Source organism: Drosophila ananassae, chromosome 2L, assembly GCF_017639315.1.
Source record: "Drosophila ananassae strain 14024-0371.13 chromosome 2L, ASM1763931v2, whole genome shotgun sequence".
Taxonomy (NCBI): domain Eukaryota; kingdom Metazoa; phylum Arthropoda; class Insecta; order Diptera; family Drosophilidae; genus Drosophila; species Drosophila ananassae.
In genome coordinates this window covers 3,386,250-3,402,485 of record NC_057927.1, presented here as the reverse complement: position 1 = coordinate 3,402,485, position 16,236 = coordinate 3,386,250, and the positions used below count along the sequence as shown (strand labels likewise).

Here is a 16,236-nt window from a genome sequence, read left to right as displayed (position 1 = left end):
TAGTTGAACACATAATACCCGTACTTTGCATGTTGCAAGCCCACTGACAAGGCTGAAGCCGAGGCCAACATTCCGCAATAATAATTCCTCCCCAGACATGACACCCACCTCTTGGCTTTCAGAACTATATGCACCTAGGTGCGCCAGGACAATGACTTCAAGGCGTGCAATCTTTGCGTTTGTTTGTTAACAGTTTTATTGTAGATACATATAGTTTATTGTACATATTCGATTGCATATATGTAAATGTACGTACGGTATATGCGTGTGCAATCCTCTTGCCATGGAGTATTTTACATTTTTGTGATCGCCATCCATTGGACTAAGCATATAGCATAATATTCTACAGTGTGTTCTAGAACGATTTATGTATGGTATCTCATGGACCACTAGCGAGCGCATATACTTTTAGTATAAACCTAATAAGGCACACATATTCATTTATGTAAAGTTTTGGTTTCACTCTGGGGAAACCGGCTTGAATCTTTTCCATCTGGTGGTGGCTCCTTCCGCCGTCTGACCTCTGGCGTGTGACCCACCCTTTTCTAATTTGACCAGCATCGCTAAACGTTGTGTATATCTATGGGGATAACTCGGAAGCTTGAAAATCTAGTAATCCCATTCCCATCGAATTTTATCTTCGCGGCTTTCCAAAACTGCTGGCCGGCCCCAGGGGACCGTAGATGGCATGTGGATGCGCAGGATGTGCATGGGGATGCGGTACGGGTCCTGGTCCGTGGCCATGTCCTGGTCCCGGTCCACCTCCATTGGCCATCTGCATGGCGGCCTGTTTGCGCTGCAGGGTATTGGGACCCATGGGTCGTTCGCCGTCGTTCAGGTCCAAACCGGCTACCATCTGGGCGATCTCGCGCTCTTTCTTCATGTCCGGCGGGTTGAACTGCAAACTGGCCAGGGATCCGTGGCTCCGGCTGCGATGCTCCTGCCGAATGGAGTAGCTAAAGGCTCGCTCGTTCAGGTGACCCTTGCGCTGGAAAGAAGATTAAAAAGAAAGTTTTATAGAAACAATTTTCTAAAAAAAAAGCTGTTTCGTTGGCTAACAAATAAATTAAAGAAACATCCAAGCTTAATAATGAAATTTGGTGTCTCACCTTATATATTCCCGTTCCACCTGGAGATGGTGACTCCGCTCCCGAGTTGCCGGAGTCGTCCAGGCCGTTACCCATGGAGGCCGCCAGCTTCCTGCTGGAGTGGCTTAAAGGACGCGGTTCTCCGATCATTGAATGGGCCATCTGAGGCGGGGGTCCTCCGCCCATGGCCTGCTGCTGGTGGTAGGCGTAGATGGGCGGCACTATGGGCATGCCCACTGGTACTCCGTTCTTCTTGTCCTTCTTCTTCTTCTTGCTGGTGGAGCGCGAGGGCTGCAGCGTGGCGTACTGCTGCGGCATCATGACGGGGATCTGCATGGGAGGCATGCCGCCCATGTGCTGGTGCATCATGTGTGCATGTGGATGGGGATGGTGGGGCGGCGCGAGGTGACCCATGTGGTTGGGAGGCGGCGGAGGGCCTGGCGGGAAGCCGCGATGACTGATCGTATGGTAGCGGGATCCTGGCCCGCTAACGGGACCATAGATCATGCTGCCGGGTCCTGGTGGTCCCTGCATTCCGGCACGATGCATGGCTGCCGGATGGATTGGCTTCGGACGGATTAGGGTGCCTGACAGACTTTGGCTGCCGCTGGACTTTGAGGACTTCTTGTCCCGCTTCTGCTTGCGCTCCTCCTTTACGGGGGGCGGAGGCACTTCGATGGGTGTGCTAATTTGACGTGCTCTCAAGGGGCGCCCCAAAGTGGAGGTGTTGCCCGAAAACATTTCATACGGGCTCTCCACGGCCCCAATGCTGTCCAGTTGGTCCTGTGATCCGCTCCAGACTTTGTGGTTTTCGTCGCCATTGTACAGTGAGGCATCGCCATCGTCGACCGTTACGTTGAGGTCAGCACTACTCCCATAAACTGAAAGAGTAATATATATTAAGTACAAATTCTATAAAAATATAACTTAACGCTAGTATTCTGATCTTGTCGTTCTACAATGTGATGGAAATCAAATTCATGTGCCATTCAAAACGAATAACTTCATGGCCTTAAAAATAAAGTAATTGTTGTTGCCTGTGCTCAGCTTTATTTACATATTGAAATCAATACATTGTACCCTGATTAGATGCTAATGGAAAGCACCTTAGCACTTGTGAGCCAGCCTTGTCAGATTTCCCCCGACCTTCATGGTCCACGGATGCTGCGCACTGACCATTGATATCCATTGTGGGTTGGAGGGTTGAATGGGGTGGCTGGAACGTGGGGAGGTGGGCTGTTTAGGGCACCAGGCCTTGGGCGTACTTCTCTCACCATTTGAGCCGCCGCTGAAGGCAGAGTGCTGAGTCACTGGACAAAAAACCGAACAAAGCTGCAGCACTCGAATACGAATTAGCCAAAACGCCGGCCCATCGACTGAGCGTGGCTAATCGGCTTGGAATGGTCTAAAACGGGCCAAGACCATCACAATGGCTGGTCAAATTCAAATTTGGTTCGACGAGGGTCGCCCAAGTCGGACCAAGTCGGACCAAGTCGGAAACCCAAGTCAGAGCCAAAAGTTGCAAAGTAGCCATGCCGATGAAGCAGTTGTCGCGGTTCTGCGACGCATTTGGGCCACGGCGGCAACGGTTTTGTAATAAATAACGGTAATTTAATAACCTGAGCGTGGCTACACCTGCAGTCCAGTTGGATGAGGCCTCAGAGCCCCCAGAGCCCCGAACGAAAACCCGATCGTCTGGTTCCACTGTCCCAGCCCCGGCCCAGCCCATTTTCGAAAAGCGACGAGTCACTTTGTGGAGTGTCTTCTGTGGTCGCTTTTTTTCTTTAGTTATTCAGTGTTATTTTTTTTTGTACCTTCACCAACCATGTCATAATTTCTTTTTCGGACCACTCTTTGTGGTTTGTGTCTTGGCCCTTTGTTTGCCATTCTACTAGGCGGCATAGAGTACATATATTGCCTCATCTGCCGGCATGAGAAATCCACACGGTCCGGGGTCTATTGACCTCTTAGACTTGGCTCGGTTGAGGCTGAAAATGAGAGCGGTGTTTTAGACAATCTAACATTTTGTGGGAAACAACCTGTACGACGAGGAGCTTTCTAATTAGCAACGCAAGGGGCTTTTTCGCATGGCCAAAATGTCAAATGCCGAATATATTACTGTATATTTAAGCCAAGCGTGCAAAATTCCTTCATACTGAGCCAATATCGGAGTTGACTCGGGGATAATCTGTTCACTTTCATTTATTTTTTTTTCATTAATTACCTTGGCTGCCCAACGTGAAACCATTTCGAAAGTGAATTTAAATGGTTTCGTTTCCCATCAATGTGTGAACCAGTTCTCTTTAGACCCCTTTGCCCAAATGTGTTTCGACCTGGCTTACAAACATACATACATAACATATAGTTTTGCCATATTTGAATTATTTACTCAGCAGGAAGCTGTGCTGCCGCATTTTCATTTCTCCGGTTCGCCACACAGCCGTTACTTTTACCGTGAACGGAATGCAATCTGCGTAAATGTCTACGGAAGTCCATTAAACTTCAGATCACAAAGTTGTTTAAACAACCGATTGGATATTATTTTAATGATTATAATATTTCCACGCGAATCGGCTTAGGCTAATTGTGCTTGAGCATGAGTCGATGTCGATGTCGATGTCGATGTCGATGTCGATGGGTAATTGCTTCACAAATTCCTTCTCCTGTCTCTCTAGTTGGCAATTACTCAAAATTATTTCAGCCAAGTAGTACGGCTGGCCGGCCGGACTTACGTCATAATCGCCGAGGAAGTTTAATAAAAGCGGCACAATCAAAAAGTAAAACTGATACTCTCACTCAGCAGATGCGCATGCGTGCGTGAAAATCGTATTTCCACGTTTTAGCTTCCACCGAAATGGAAATGGAAATGGAAGGGGTTAGGTTAGCTGGTTACTCGACTCGATTTAAATTCGAGTCGAAATACCACGAATGCAAAGGCTTGCCAAAACAAAACACTTTGCTGGCATTTAGCCAACTCGGACGGAAGAGGAGTGGCAATTGGCAGAGAGCGCCAAACTGCGCCCAGCATTGTCGAATATTTTTTGCAGCCCGTATTTTTTTTCACGTACTACTCCGAACGATGCCAAGCAAAGCACGAAAACCAGCCCCAAGTGGCATGCAGTTTTCTTTCCGTTTTCCATCATTGGCGTTTGCCAAGTCTTGGGCTTCCCAGTGGGCGGAGGGACGCATGCGCAGCTGCAAGCCGGAATCTAGGCCGATCATGTCGGTTTGGAATGCCAGCCGATAGACAAAGCAGCGCTGGTAGATTGGGCTCCAACAGACTCTACCGAGATGTCTTTGCAGGGTTTCCAAAACCAGTACAGTCAAACTTCCATAAAATATATGGGAATATGCAAAAAGTGGTGGAGTAAGTTTCTAGCAAATTTTCAGGCCACGGAAAAGAGACATAGAAGTTTCTTGAAGTTAGTTCTGAATGAAATTCTTATAAATCTAGTTTTAATAGGTAATTGCATAAATTGCCGAGCAGAAATGACTCTATCAAATTATTTTTAATTAGAAAATTCTACTAATCTAAATGTCAGGCACAAAAGAAAGCTGCTATAGTTAAACCCCAATTATCCGAGAAAAACTTTCCTATATCTGCGTAAAAGCTACTGGACACACCATCCAAATTAAGGTAATTATGCAAACTCTCTGGCATTCACTAAATGTGCATTAACTCGCAGACCGTCAATTGTCAGCCGAGATGATGGAGAAATAGTGTTCCAGAACAACAGCTGTAAGTATGCCAGCAGCTGAGAGATCACATTCAAATCTGGCAACTAAGGCAACTATCAAACTTGAATTTTTTATAATCGCGTTACGATCGAATCCAGCTCGGCAGTTGCACTGGCTCGGTGTTGCATGCTACCAAGTCATTCAACTGCAACTGGATTTCGGTTAATGTGTCCCGTCTTTGTTTATGCCTCCGCACCGTGGATCGGATCGGCCATCGTTCCCCGTCCGTCCGTCCAGCCTCTTTGCATAATAATGCAATAGCGGCAGTGGCCAGTTGCAAGTTGCAAGTTGGATGCAAGCGATATACATATAAACGTAATAGCCGCGCAAAAATGTTGCAGCCCCCAGCGGAAGCTGATCAGTGAGAGAATGGGGGGCAGGGTGAGGTGTTGCAGCAGAAGGTGGTGCAGCAGGTTGCATTCCCGATGGTAGGAGGCTTCTGCCACGGTCAACTGGCCATGCCGGTGGATACTTTTCAAACTAGTGCATGTCTTTCCCCATAATAATGGTGATCGTTCCCAAGGAGTCTTGTTCTTCGGACCACGGAAGTACAGCTTATCCGAGAATTCGTGACAGTGATCACTTATATTCGCAGGCTTCAAATTACATAGCACTCGACTAAGTTCTGAATTAAGTAAACTGACTTTGTTATAAGTCAATTGCTACTTACACGACAAGGTACATGCGATTAAAAAGTGAATTGTGATTTAATAGTAACATACAGGTAATTTTAGGTACACTTTGAAAGTAATATAGATATTATTTGAAGAGTTTTTAAGCTCAGTGGTTTATACAATTTGAAATATAAAATCCTTTCGATAAGTGGACTACTGTTTTTATTTTTACAAACGATTTAGTGGCAATGATCGACAAATGCAAGGCAGCACACTTTCTGTACATTAAGCTCGACTCAAATAAGTGCGTTTAATTAAAACGAATCATAATAAGTGTCGCTTTAATGAAAGCAAACGCAATTACCCGCCGTCAGCCGCTCAGCTAACTACATGACGTTCCCACTCCACTCCACTCCACTCCTATCCGATCCGATCCGATCCGGAGCAGCCTCGTTGCGATCCCCGTGGAAAGAACGGCGACCTCTTGGCAACCTTAATCTTGAAGAGACTGCGACGACGACGACGACTATGGCCCGGAGCAAATTAAAAATGTTAATGAATAAGAAATCTCTCACACACAGATATAAATACATATGGGGATGAGCGTGTTCAACAATAGATTTTATCGCTTCTCGCCAGAGTTTCACTTCACTCAGCCACTTTTACAGTGACGTAGATATTCCGGCTGTACCCCCTATTCCGCCCGTACCCTTCCCTGCACTCTCTCTTTTTACGGCGATTTCACACTTCTCCCAGTCGGCTCACTGGCTGGCTAGCTAACAGACTGACTGGCTTCCCAGCGATCTGATCCAACCCATCCAAATCCGAATCCGAATCCGGATTCGAGTCGGTGGAACATGAAAACAGACGAGAGACAGTCATAAGAAAATGATCAGACCCTAGCCGAAAATTTTCTCACGCGTTCATCTCGATTTACTTACTCGCTGGCGCGCAAGTGCCCATGCATGTGTATAATGAGTGTACCTCCGCCCTTCCCCCACAGCTTTCCCCCCTTTTGCGTTGGTGGTAACCCCACTCTTACCAATATGCACGCGACCACAGTTGAACATGTGGGGGATTCTTGGGAGCGGGAGAAAGGTGGCTCAGGTGCCAAGAAGGGCGCGGCCACCAAAAGACGGCCAATAATTGCCCAGATCGTGGCCGAGAGGTTGTGAGAAACAGTCAGAAGGCAGTGACAGACAGGCTTGAATTTTATAAATTACGTTGGCTAGTGGGATAGGCCCATTAGTAATTAGCAAACCCATTACAGCAAGTCATTTGATTCGGGGAGGAACTTAATTCAATTAGCATGTTTGCTCAGAGTTTGTTAAAAATATCACTAACAAATATAAATAAATAAACATCATCTTATAGAAGACTGTAGTTGAAACTGTTGGAAGAAAAACATCACGAGGGCTCTACAATTTTGGGAGGAGGTAAGTAACTCCAATGACTTAGGAATTTTGATGTCACTGATTAATTATTTATTTATAATATTGTAGAGACTTTTTGAGAATTTTTGTGATTGTTACCCTCCTAAAACCTTTTCAATTTTGAAGGTTTTTCTATTTCCTGTTTGACCAAGACTGTACTATTCATGAATGGAAAATGAACGGGTAAATCCACAGTTTGAAAACGGTTGGGGCTTGAGGCATGAGTGAGACACCAAACCGACACACCCGACCCACGAGTTATCTCGCAAGATTTCGCTTCGACCCTATTGCTTATTATATGCAAACACCCAAGCTTGGATATACAATATATATATACAGACTTGTGCTAATTCAATCTACATGCAAATTAACGGGGAGTGAGTTTGGCATTAGCCCAGTCGGAATCCGCAGCGAAATTCGGTTAATTTGAATGCCGGGCTAGAGATCGCGCCTGTTCGCACGAGCAGCACCAGCTCGAGATGATATGTGGCAGTCGCAGAAAAGACCTGCTTTCCTCAGTCGGAGACTCAGTCTGAGTCTCAGCAATTTACATGATAATTATCATAACTTCGCTATAACCGATGGACGGGGAAACAGCCGAATCGTAAAACGGCGAGGCTTAGCCTCTTCTGTGTTTCGGCTTCTGCCCGCCATCGTTGAAATTTAAATGAGTGGAAAGTGTTTGGTCGCAGCGAAAAGTGTTTCTTTCTCTCTATGCCGAGACACCGTCATCGTTTCACCATCGATTTCAAGCCAAACGTCCGTCAGGGCTTGGCAGTCCGGCACAAAAATGTCAATATTAAATACCTGCAGCAAACCCATAAAGTGCATACCTTTTGCCGGGTTTTCAAGGTGTGTCCGAACATCTCCCTTTTCTACTGGCTACCTGTTGCTCTTCAATAAATCTGCATCTAACCTCAGATAGTTTACTAGAGGGTCTTGAAGCTGAGATCACAGCACTGATCGCGTCATGGCTTAGCAATTAGAAGACGCGTCACCTGCTGTCAATAAAAGACTTAGGCAACGAACTCTTTTGTTTTCTGTTTTTGCAAAAAGTACAATATGGAAGTTGTACGCTTACTATTTGTGCTTGAAATAGCAGAACCATGATAATATTTCCTTTATCTTAAAATTTTTAAACATTTTTATAAAAATAAATATTTGTAAACATTTTTAAGTGTTTGTAAATTAATAAATTGCAAGTAAAGCAGATATATTATTTTATTTCGTCAGTTCTTACATTTTCTCTCCCCTTTAATAATGTTTTTTTTTTAAAGCTGCTTAATATTTCAGACGGGTCCAAATATTTCAAATGCCTATTAAAATTCTATTGACTGCCTGAGTCGAATGCTACGGAGTATTTCTTATATAATTTTTGCTGCCTTTAGCTTTTATAAATAACTATAAAAGCTTAGACTTAGAACTCCAAGTCCAGTACTTACAGTTTTTTACGGACGTATAGCCCTCAGCGGCGCTTCCAGTGCTTCCCCCATTTAGCCCTAGTGCGGATCCGTTGGGGGCGTGGCCATTGGACGTGCGTCCCAGACTGTTCAGAGTTGTGGTGCTGCCGGCCCGCGATCTCCAGCCACCCTGGGCGGAGAGGGCCAGGTGGTGGCTTCCGTTTCCAGTTCCATTTCCGTTCGAGAGACCAACGCTGGTCAGGTCGCCGTTGGACTTGCTACCAGCGGCGCTCTTTAGAGTCCCGTAGACACTGCTACCGCCTCCTCCGCCCGTTTCCAACTGGCGGGCATAGGAGTTGTCGGCGTAGGCGTGGAAACAGCACCTGACTAGAGCATTGGCGGCCGCCTCCCGTTTGCAGATGAAGACGTGGCACTCGAGCACCTTGATGCCGGTGGTGCGTCGCAGAATGGCGGCGAAGATTGGCGGGTGCTGGGCGCGAGGCATGCGGGCGAAGGGCGAGTCCAGCGGAAGGAACTTTGGCTCCGGATGTGCATTGCCCCGTTCCGGGATGAGCACCTGACGCACAGCGGCGCAATAATGCAGTGATTCGATGGGAAAGAAGCGTGTGATTTGCTTTAGGTTCTCGTCCACGTTCTCCAGCAGAATTCCATTGGACCAGACGCTCAGCCAGCTGTCGATGCCCTTGGCGCCCACAGCCCCCTCGGAGGGATAAAGGCTCCTCAACGGCTCCTGGATGCCCTGGAGACCATCCTTGCTCTGGCGGGGCACGGCGCTGCCCAAGTACAGGACACGGCACCGGCAAATAGGCGTAGAATCACCCATTTTGTGGGGCTTATCTTAACGTTGTTTTTTTAAACGTTACTTGTTTTTATATATATTTTTTATTGTAGAGGGGGCGCGACACCAAGCAAGAAGGGGGTACCGAGTAAGAGAACGAGACAACGACTACGACAACGACAACACGAGACGAACTAGCCCGAACAATGTGGATTTTCTGGTTTGGCTTTGTGTGCCAGCCACGTCCGTGTGCACAGGTATTTCTTTATTTTTTTTTCTGAATTTTTTTTAGCCGTCTGGCTGCGAGTGTATATTCTCTGTATGTGTGTTGACTTGTATCTGTGTCCAGGTGCGGTTCTTAAACTGCCGCCGCAGTCGATGCGAGAGAATTTTTTCGCTTAGGTAAGCGGATATTTCTTGCGGCACACATAGGGGCACTTGCACGCACACAAGCAGCGTTCGCGATCGGGTTCACAGGCACACACACGTCCATAGCTCGCACACTCAAGCACATACACCCATACACTTGGTGTTATTTTATTCTTGAATCTCGAACTCAAATCTTTTCGAAATTAAATGAATTCTCAGCCTGTGGCAAACACTTCCGCTCCTGTATTTTTTTAATTTGTATTTTTTCACGGAACCCACACTGGTTGACACAAATCAAAGTCGATCGAAGAAATGAGAAACAAATATGGCCGCCAAAGGGATTCTACGGAATTCCAAGGTACGTCTAAAGAAGAACCCAAAGTCAATTTTTGGGACGCTGGGCCGCCGGAGAATGCGGTCACGGGCTGTGGGTGACCCGGTGTGGAAGGGGTCGCTGCTCCTGATCCGATGCTCGAAGTGGCGGTGGCGGTTCGATCTCGGAAGCTTGCGATCGCGACGAAGTCTCACTGTGGAATGAATCTGTCTGGCAGCGTCTGAGCAACGCCTACGTGTCTTCGACTTCCACTTTAGTCGACTTCGGCGAGTGGAAGTCAGTAGCTCTCTTTTTCTAAGCCCGCTCACCTGAGACCACCTTTTGAGTCTCTCTTCGTCTCTGTATCGTCTTCGGACAGGTAAGAGAGTGGACTCTGTCTTAGCCCACTTAGCCGTACTCTTGTGGCTATTCACCGACTGGTATCAGCTAATCCACTTCTACATGAATTGACATTCGAAGTATCTGTAGAATCACAAAACGCATATTGCAGAAAGATTTGTTTTTCGCAAATGAAAATAAATTACTAAGATACTACTAATTAACTGAGACACTCTATTAAAATATAAACATCAACTAAAAATTTTAATTTGAGTAAGCAAAACCCTAAAATATTAACTAATACATGAACCAAATTTCGTAAGTTACGGCCGAATAATGGAAGGACAATATGGCCCCAAGCGATAACTTTACTTTGGCCAATTTCCATCTGATTCTTGAGCAGAATACCTTAAATAAGTTGAAGATCGATTCTCTATCAATTTCCATCAAAATCTAGGAAACAAATATTTTTTGGATTTTTCATTTAATTTTCTGGGGCATCCCCTTTGAAATGTGGATATTGTATGGGATATGGATTGTAGGTCAATATGGCTCCCAGCAATAGCTTTATCTTTGCCAAAATTCATCCGATTCTTGAACGGAATACGTTAAACGATTTGCAGATCGATTCTCTATCAATTTCCATCAAAATCTGAGAACAAAATATTTTTTAGATTTTTCAGTAAATTTTCTGGGGCATCCCCTTTGAAATGTGGATATTGCATGGGAAGGTCAATATGGCTCCCAGCGACAGCTGTATCTTTGCCAATATTCATCCGATTCTTGAACGGAATAACTTAAACGATTTGAAGGTGGATTCTCTATCAATTTCCATCAAAACCTGAGAACAAAATATTTTTTATATTTTTTATACATTTTTCTGGGATATCCCCTTTGAAATGTGGATATTGCATGGGAAGGTCAATATGGCTCCCAGCCATAGCTTTATCTTTGCCAATATTCATCCGATTCTTGAACGGAATACCTAAACGATGTGTCGATGGATTTGCCATCTGTTTAAAATTTAAGAAAAATATTTAGTTAATTTTTTTCTCGTGTATTTCCTTCAAAACATCTGTAAAAACATCCCTTATTATGTTTAACAATCTTGTTAATCTTATTCGTTTCATGTAGAATGTATAAAACATGTAAAATTTTAGCGCCACTACCGAGTTTCTGCCGCAGTTTTTGTTCGAAATTCTTTCGTTAAATATTTTTGGAGACATAATAATGGGTAGTTGTTCACTAAGGACATTTTATACAGGCAAGGACTAAGTACAAAGTCTGGCAGCACTGAAATTCTAAATATCCTTGAAGGCGGTTTGTTCAAATAAATAATGTAGATATTTGGTTATAATTATCCTGAGATAAATTTATTTTACATAGTTTACCTGAGATAAATTTATTTTACATAGTTTTCATGAATTACTTAAAGATTGTTTTTGAGGTAGTTGGTTACGATCTATTGAGGTAACTATTCATTGATTAGCGTTCCAGCCAAAAGAAAAGGTGGTTTGATTGTTCGGATTTGGGTATCCAGCGGGTGGCCGATAGCTTGGTGGGTAAGGTGGTTGGTTAACAGGCGGATAACCCGGCTGGTTATCTGGTGGATAGCCCGGTTGGTAGCTTTGTGGATAACCAGGTTGGTTAGCTGGTGGATAAGCCGATTGGTTAGCCGGAGGATAAGCCGGTTGGTTAACCGGAGGATACGGCATAGAAAATGCCGGAGTGGCTAACAAAGGGGAATCTACACTCTCTCCAGGGGGTGGAGGAGCCGAGGGCATAGCAAAGTTTGTGTACATCGGATATCGCGGTATAAAGTCATCTGTACGGTTGTTCTCATCCACATCAATGTCGACAAATTTCTCTTCAAAAGAGGCTGCCTCGGCAAATGTCGGGGGTTCTGTCAAAACAATTTAAAATGATTAAAAAATGTTTTTCAAAAGTGTTTAAACTTTTTACTCACTGCAATTGTCGTAGCTTGGTGGTAGATCAGCACTAGCACCATGTGGTGTTGCCGGAACCTGCGGTATCCACTCCGCGGCATGACTGGGATCCGCAGCACTCTGTACAAGTGGAATAGTGCCAATGACTATTGGCACGTCAAAATCTGAATCCCAAGCACAGTCCCCCATGTTGATGGTCAGACCCACCATGTAGTTCACCGTAATGATGCCATCGTTCCTGGATGATGGAGGCACAGCTGGAATATCCAGGGTTCCATTAATGACCTTCTTACTATTTCGCAGTACTCGCTCCACTTGGTTGCTTTCATTCAGTCTGTGCTCTTTATCGCGAGATTTGTGGTATGGAGAATCAGCAGTGACCTTGTAGTTTTGCTTTAGACACACTTCGATGCCATCAAGGTCGCTCCGGGATGACTGGTTGTCAATCTCCAGGGTGAAGTGAATCTTCTGACCAGGGGCATAGCCACCAAAGGGTATGGTCAGAGTGGATAACACAGGACCCGATCTGCAGGGCCAACAGCAAAAATATTTTATGTCCTCGCGAACCACGGGAATCTGTGAAATAACAATTAAAAATAATAGAATAGTGTTTATCTAGGCGGTAAAATTGTATTCAGGCATACCAACAGTTCAGGGTTCATGTTGAGATTGTAAGTTTGCAGCACCGTCAGTGGTTGTTTGAAAATATTATTAAACTTCCACTGGTACTTGGTAACCATCGAGGAAGGGCACTCCAGGGGCAATGGGATGCTGAAGTTATAGGTGTATGTGCCAGGAGCCATATCCCCGGATCCGAAGACAGTGGTTTTCGAACTTTGGTACGTATGCCTTCCTCGGTAGTACTCCGTGTAATATCGGGTCCTTCCATGATAAGTTTTACTTTTGCGCTCATCCCATCGTACCTTAGCTTCGCCCTCAAAGAGAATGTAAACCTCTGCGAAGAATAAAATGTACAAAATATTTCTATATAATTTTGGAGTGTATCGATTCAACTGTAGCGAATGTTTTTTGTGCAAAATTTGGCGAATTTTTTCTCTCAATTTAATTCTAAGCTACAAGCATGCATGTGTGTGCCAAATATATATAAAGTTGTCAGTGGGAGCTTTTTTGTTTTTTGTTTGGATTGCCGAAATAATTTAGAGGAGGCAAAAAAAAAATACATTGACAATGTGGGTGATGATGGAACGAGGGGGACAGGGGGCAGGCTTAGCTCATCGTGTATCAGTTATTTAGATTAATAAACAATATTCTTTAGGGTATAGAAAAGCTTTTAGTCGTACTGTTACTACATTATCATTCAACTGCAGTGATAAGAAACCCCTTTTGCTTTCACTTGGCTAAAGTTGTTTATTTATTTAGCTTGTTTATATGTTTACGCTTACCGTTTACAGACTTGGTTGATGTTGTATTGAGAATAGCACGCCCATTAATTGTTTCGCCACTATAGTATATTGGATCTCGTCGATCGAATTCAAACGTGCAACCAGAGGGCATTTTTTGCCGGGTCTTATGGATGTGTTTATATCGCTTTAATTTTATAATTAAGTACGACAGCAATGATAGCAATGGTAGCTACCGGACACGACCAGCGACGCAACAGAAATGAGAACTTTTATGAAAGGTTCCAGAAAAACTGCAGGTTTGGGAGATTCGGAAAGTGACATCATCACTTTAAGAGAGCCAAGGAGAGAACTCAGGTATCTATATAGCCAAAGAAAAAGATGCAGGACTATTTAAACATTTTGTACAATTTATTTCGCTTTTTTAACGTACGAGGTTCAACAAAAATACTTAAGCTTTCGAGAATTCTTACAGAAGATTTTAATATTTATTGAGGTAGTTAGTTTATACTTAGTAGATAGTTTGATTTAGTTAAATATAATAATCTCAGGATGAAAGCGACCATCCGTAGGGTTTTGCTTCATCTTTGGGGGCTTCAATATCTTGTCGACGATCGGTATCAGTCTGAAATAAAGCAGAAATCTCATCCTCCGGTTGTGGGGGAGGAGCCGTGGGCAGGAACATCGGATATCGAGGTCGAAACCGGCTTGCCTCTTCATAGTTTGGCGGTTCTGGTGGGTACATTTTCAGAAATTTTAGTAATCTCTGAATAAACGAAATAAAACTAAACTTACTGCATGTGTCGTAGCTTGGTGGCTGATCGGAAGAAACACTATGCGGCGTACCAAAATTTTCAGTGTCAAACAACTGCGAAATGGAGGTATCTTCTTCACTTTGAGGAAAAGGACTTGTGCCAATGACTATGGGAACTTCAAATTCCGAATCCATGTGGCACTCCCCCATTGAAATGATTACGGAAACGAAATATTGAACCAAAATGATACCTTCATATCGAGAAGAGGGTGGTACAGAAGGGATGTCCAGTAGTCCGGTGAAAGACTTTTTGGAAAGACGACGAACCGACATCCTTTGAAGACTGTGACTCAGGGTTTTCTCCAACTTGCGTTCTTTAGTTTGGGGAACTTGAGCCCGAAAGTTGATGTTTTGTCTTAGGTTAACTTCAAAGCCATCGACATCGTAAGTTGACTGGTTATTAATCTTCATAATGTATTGGATCTTCTGACCAGGAGCATAGCCCCCATAAGGTATTATAAAAGTGTAAAAAACTGGTGCGGAACGGCAGAACCAACAACATAAGTGTTTCACGTCCTCATGTACTAAGGGTGTCTGAAAAATTGATATTATTAATGAAACTTATTAAATTATTAGATCGGGATACCATCAGCTCGGGACTCAAATTAAGGTTGTAGTTCTGTAGGATTGTCAACGGGTATTGGAAAAGGTTGTTGTAAGGATCATCACGATCGATAAGCAACGATATCACATATGATATCTTGCCGTATTCCATAACCAATGAAGATGGGCATTCTAGAGGCAAAGGAATACTGAATTCGTATGTATGGATGCCAGTTGTTAGATCTCCAGATCCAAAGACCCTTATTTTGTGGTTGAGGTAAGACTGATTTCCTTTGAAATAAAAGCCATGATGAAAGTCCTGTGAATTTTTATCATCATTCCACTGTACTTTAGCCTCGCCCTCAAGGATTATATAAACGCCTGTGGGGGAAGAGTATTAAATTATTTGTCATTTACGCCTTTGAATATATAATAAGCAAGCAAACATTTTCCGGCGTTTTATTTTTTTACAGGAGGCTTGGTGGGGGCTACCAAGTTCATAGCTTAAATAGTAATCCACAAAAATTTGAATATTCGCTTATGTTGCTAATTTTGTAGTGTGTTTTTGTTGAACAGGGAAATGAATAAAAACGACCAGGAACTCCAACCAACTTGTGGCTAAACTATTTACAAACAAACACTTTTTACTCTCTTTTGCATTCCTAAGCGAAAAAATATATCCATATGCCTGAGGTTATACGTACTTTTGGTGAAGCTTTTTTGTTTGTTTTGATTTTTTTTTGCTTGTTTCTAAAAAAAGCTAAAAAGAGCTCCTAAAAATCTTGGCATTTTGGGAAACGAAAGTGAGTCCTTTAAAACTTAAGTTGAGTTAGTCCTGGTATCTTTGATATTAAATCTTACCTCTTACAGACCTGTTAGACGATATATTAAGAAGAGCTCGTCCTCGAACTATCTCTCCGCTATAATACACCTCCTCTGGGCGATCAAATTCAAAACTGCACGTCGATGTCATCGAGGAAATCTTTCAATTTTTAATAATTACTAACTTATAAATATAAAAAAAACAATATATATTTAATTATAATTTAATTCGAGCGCACTGATCCTAGTGTTTTTGCTTCAAGTTACGAAATTGGAATGCAAACTTATTTTTGAGGTACCGGCCTATTCGACGGAATCGGTTGAAGAGAATGTGACATCATTACTTCCAGTTTTTTAATATACGGAAGAGAACACCCAAATTCCAAAGAGAGAGCTTTAGGTATTTAATGAATACAAACTTTTTTTGTGGACCCGGTAGGTAGCATTGTTCCTCTGTTTGTAAACAATAAGTTTAAGCATCCAAGGAAAAACAATTTTTAAAAATTTTAATCTGATATATAAAAATATAAACAAAATCTATGCAATCTGCTATTAAATTGTTTAGATATTCTATCTGTATCTGAGGCCAGTTTTTGTAGAATCCATGTAAAAGATCGTTTATCTTTGAAATAATTTATTGCACTTTCAATTATATTA

General features: G+C 43.4%; 3 protein-coding genes across 3 annotated transcripts; all 3 read right to left on the bottom strand.

The window, feature by feature from the left end:
* Nucleotides 1-172: 172 nt before the first annotated feature.
* Nucleotides 173-10,010, bottom strand: LOC6500470. Its single transcript, XM_001953249.4, has 3 exons — nucleotides 8,316-10,010; nucleotides 1,110-1,969; nucleotides 173-988 (listed from the first exon to the last, which is right to left on the bottom strand). The coding sequence occupies exons 1-3, from the start codon at nucleotides 9,115-9,117 to the stop codon at nucleotides 635-637; spliced, it is 2,016 nt and encodes a 671-aa protein (XP_001953284.1). The 5' UTR covers nucleotides 9,118-10,010; the 3' UTR covers nucleotides 173-634.
* A 1,433-nt stretch (nucleotides 10,011-11,443) lies between these two features.
* On the bottom strand, nucleotides 11,444-13,661 carry LOC6500469 (arrestin domain-containing protein 3). Its single transcript, XM_001953248.4, has 4 exons — nucleotides 13,443-13,661; nucleotides 12,684-12,994; nucleotides 12,060-12,615; nucleotides 11,444-11,996 (listed from the first exon to the last, which is right to left on the bottom strand). Exons 1-4 carry the CDS (start codon nucleotides 13,552-13,554, stop codon nucleotides 11,572-11,574), a joined length of 1,404 nt encoding a protein of 467 aa, XP_001953283.3. The 5' UTR covers nucleotides 13,555-13,661; the 3' UTR covers nucleotides 11,444-11,571.
* A 131-nt stretch (nucleotides 13,662-13,792) lies between these two features.
* On the bottom strand, nucleotides 13,793-16,166 carry LOC6500468 (arrestin domain-containing protein 3). Its single transcript, XM_001953247.4, has 4 exons — nucleotides 15,619-16,166; nucleotides 14,801-15,138; nucleotides 14,196-14,748; nucleotides 13,793-14,132 (listed from the first exon to the last, which is right to left on the bottom strand). Exons 1-4 carry the CDS (start codon nucleotides 15,728-15,730, stop codon nucleotides 13,948-13,950), a joined length of 1,188 nt encoding a protein of 395 aa, XP_001953282.2. The 5' UTR covers nucleotides 15,731-16,166; the 3' UTR covers nucleotides 13,793-13,947.
* Nucleotides 16,167-16,236: the final 70 nt, after the last annotated feature.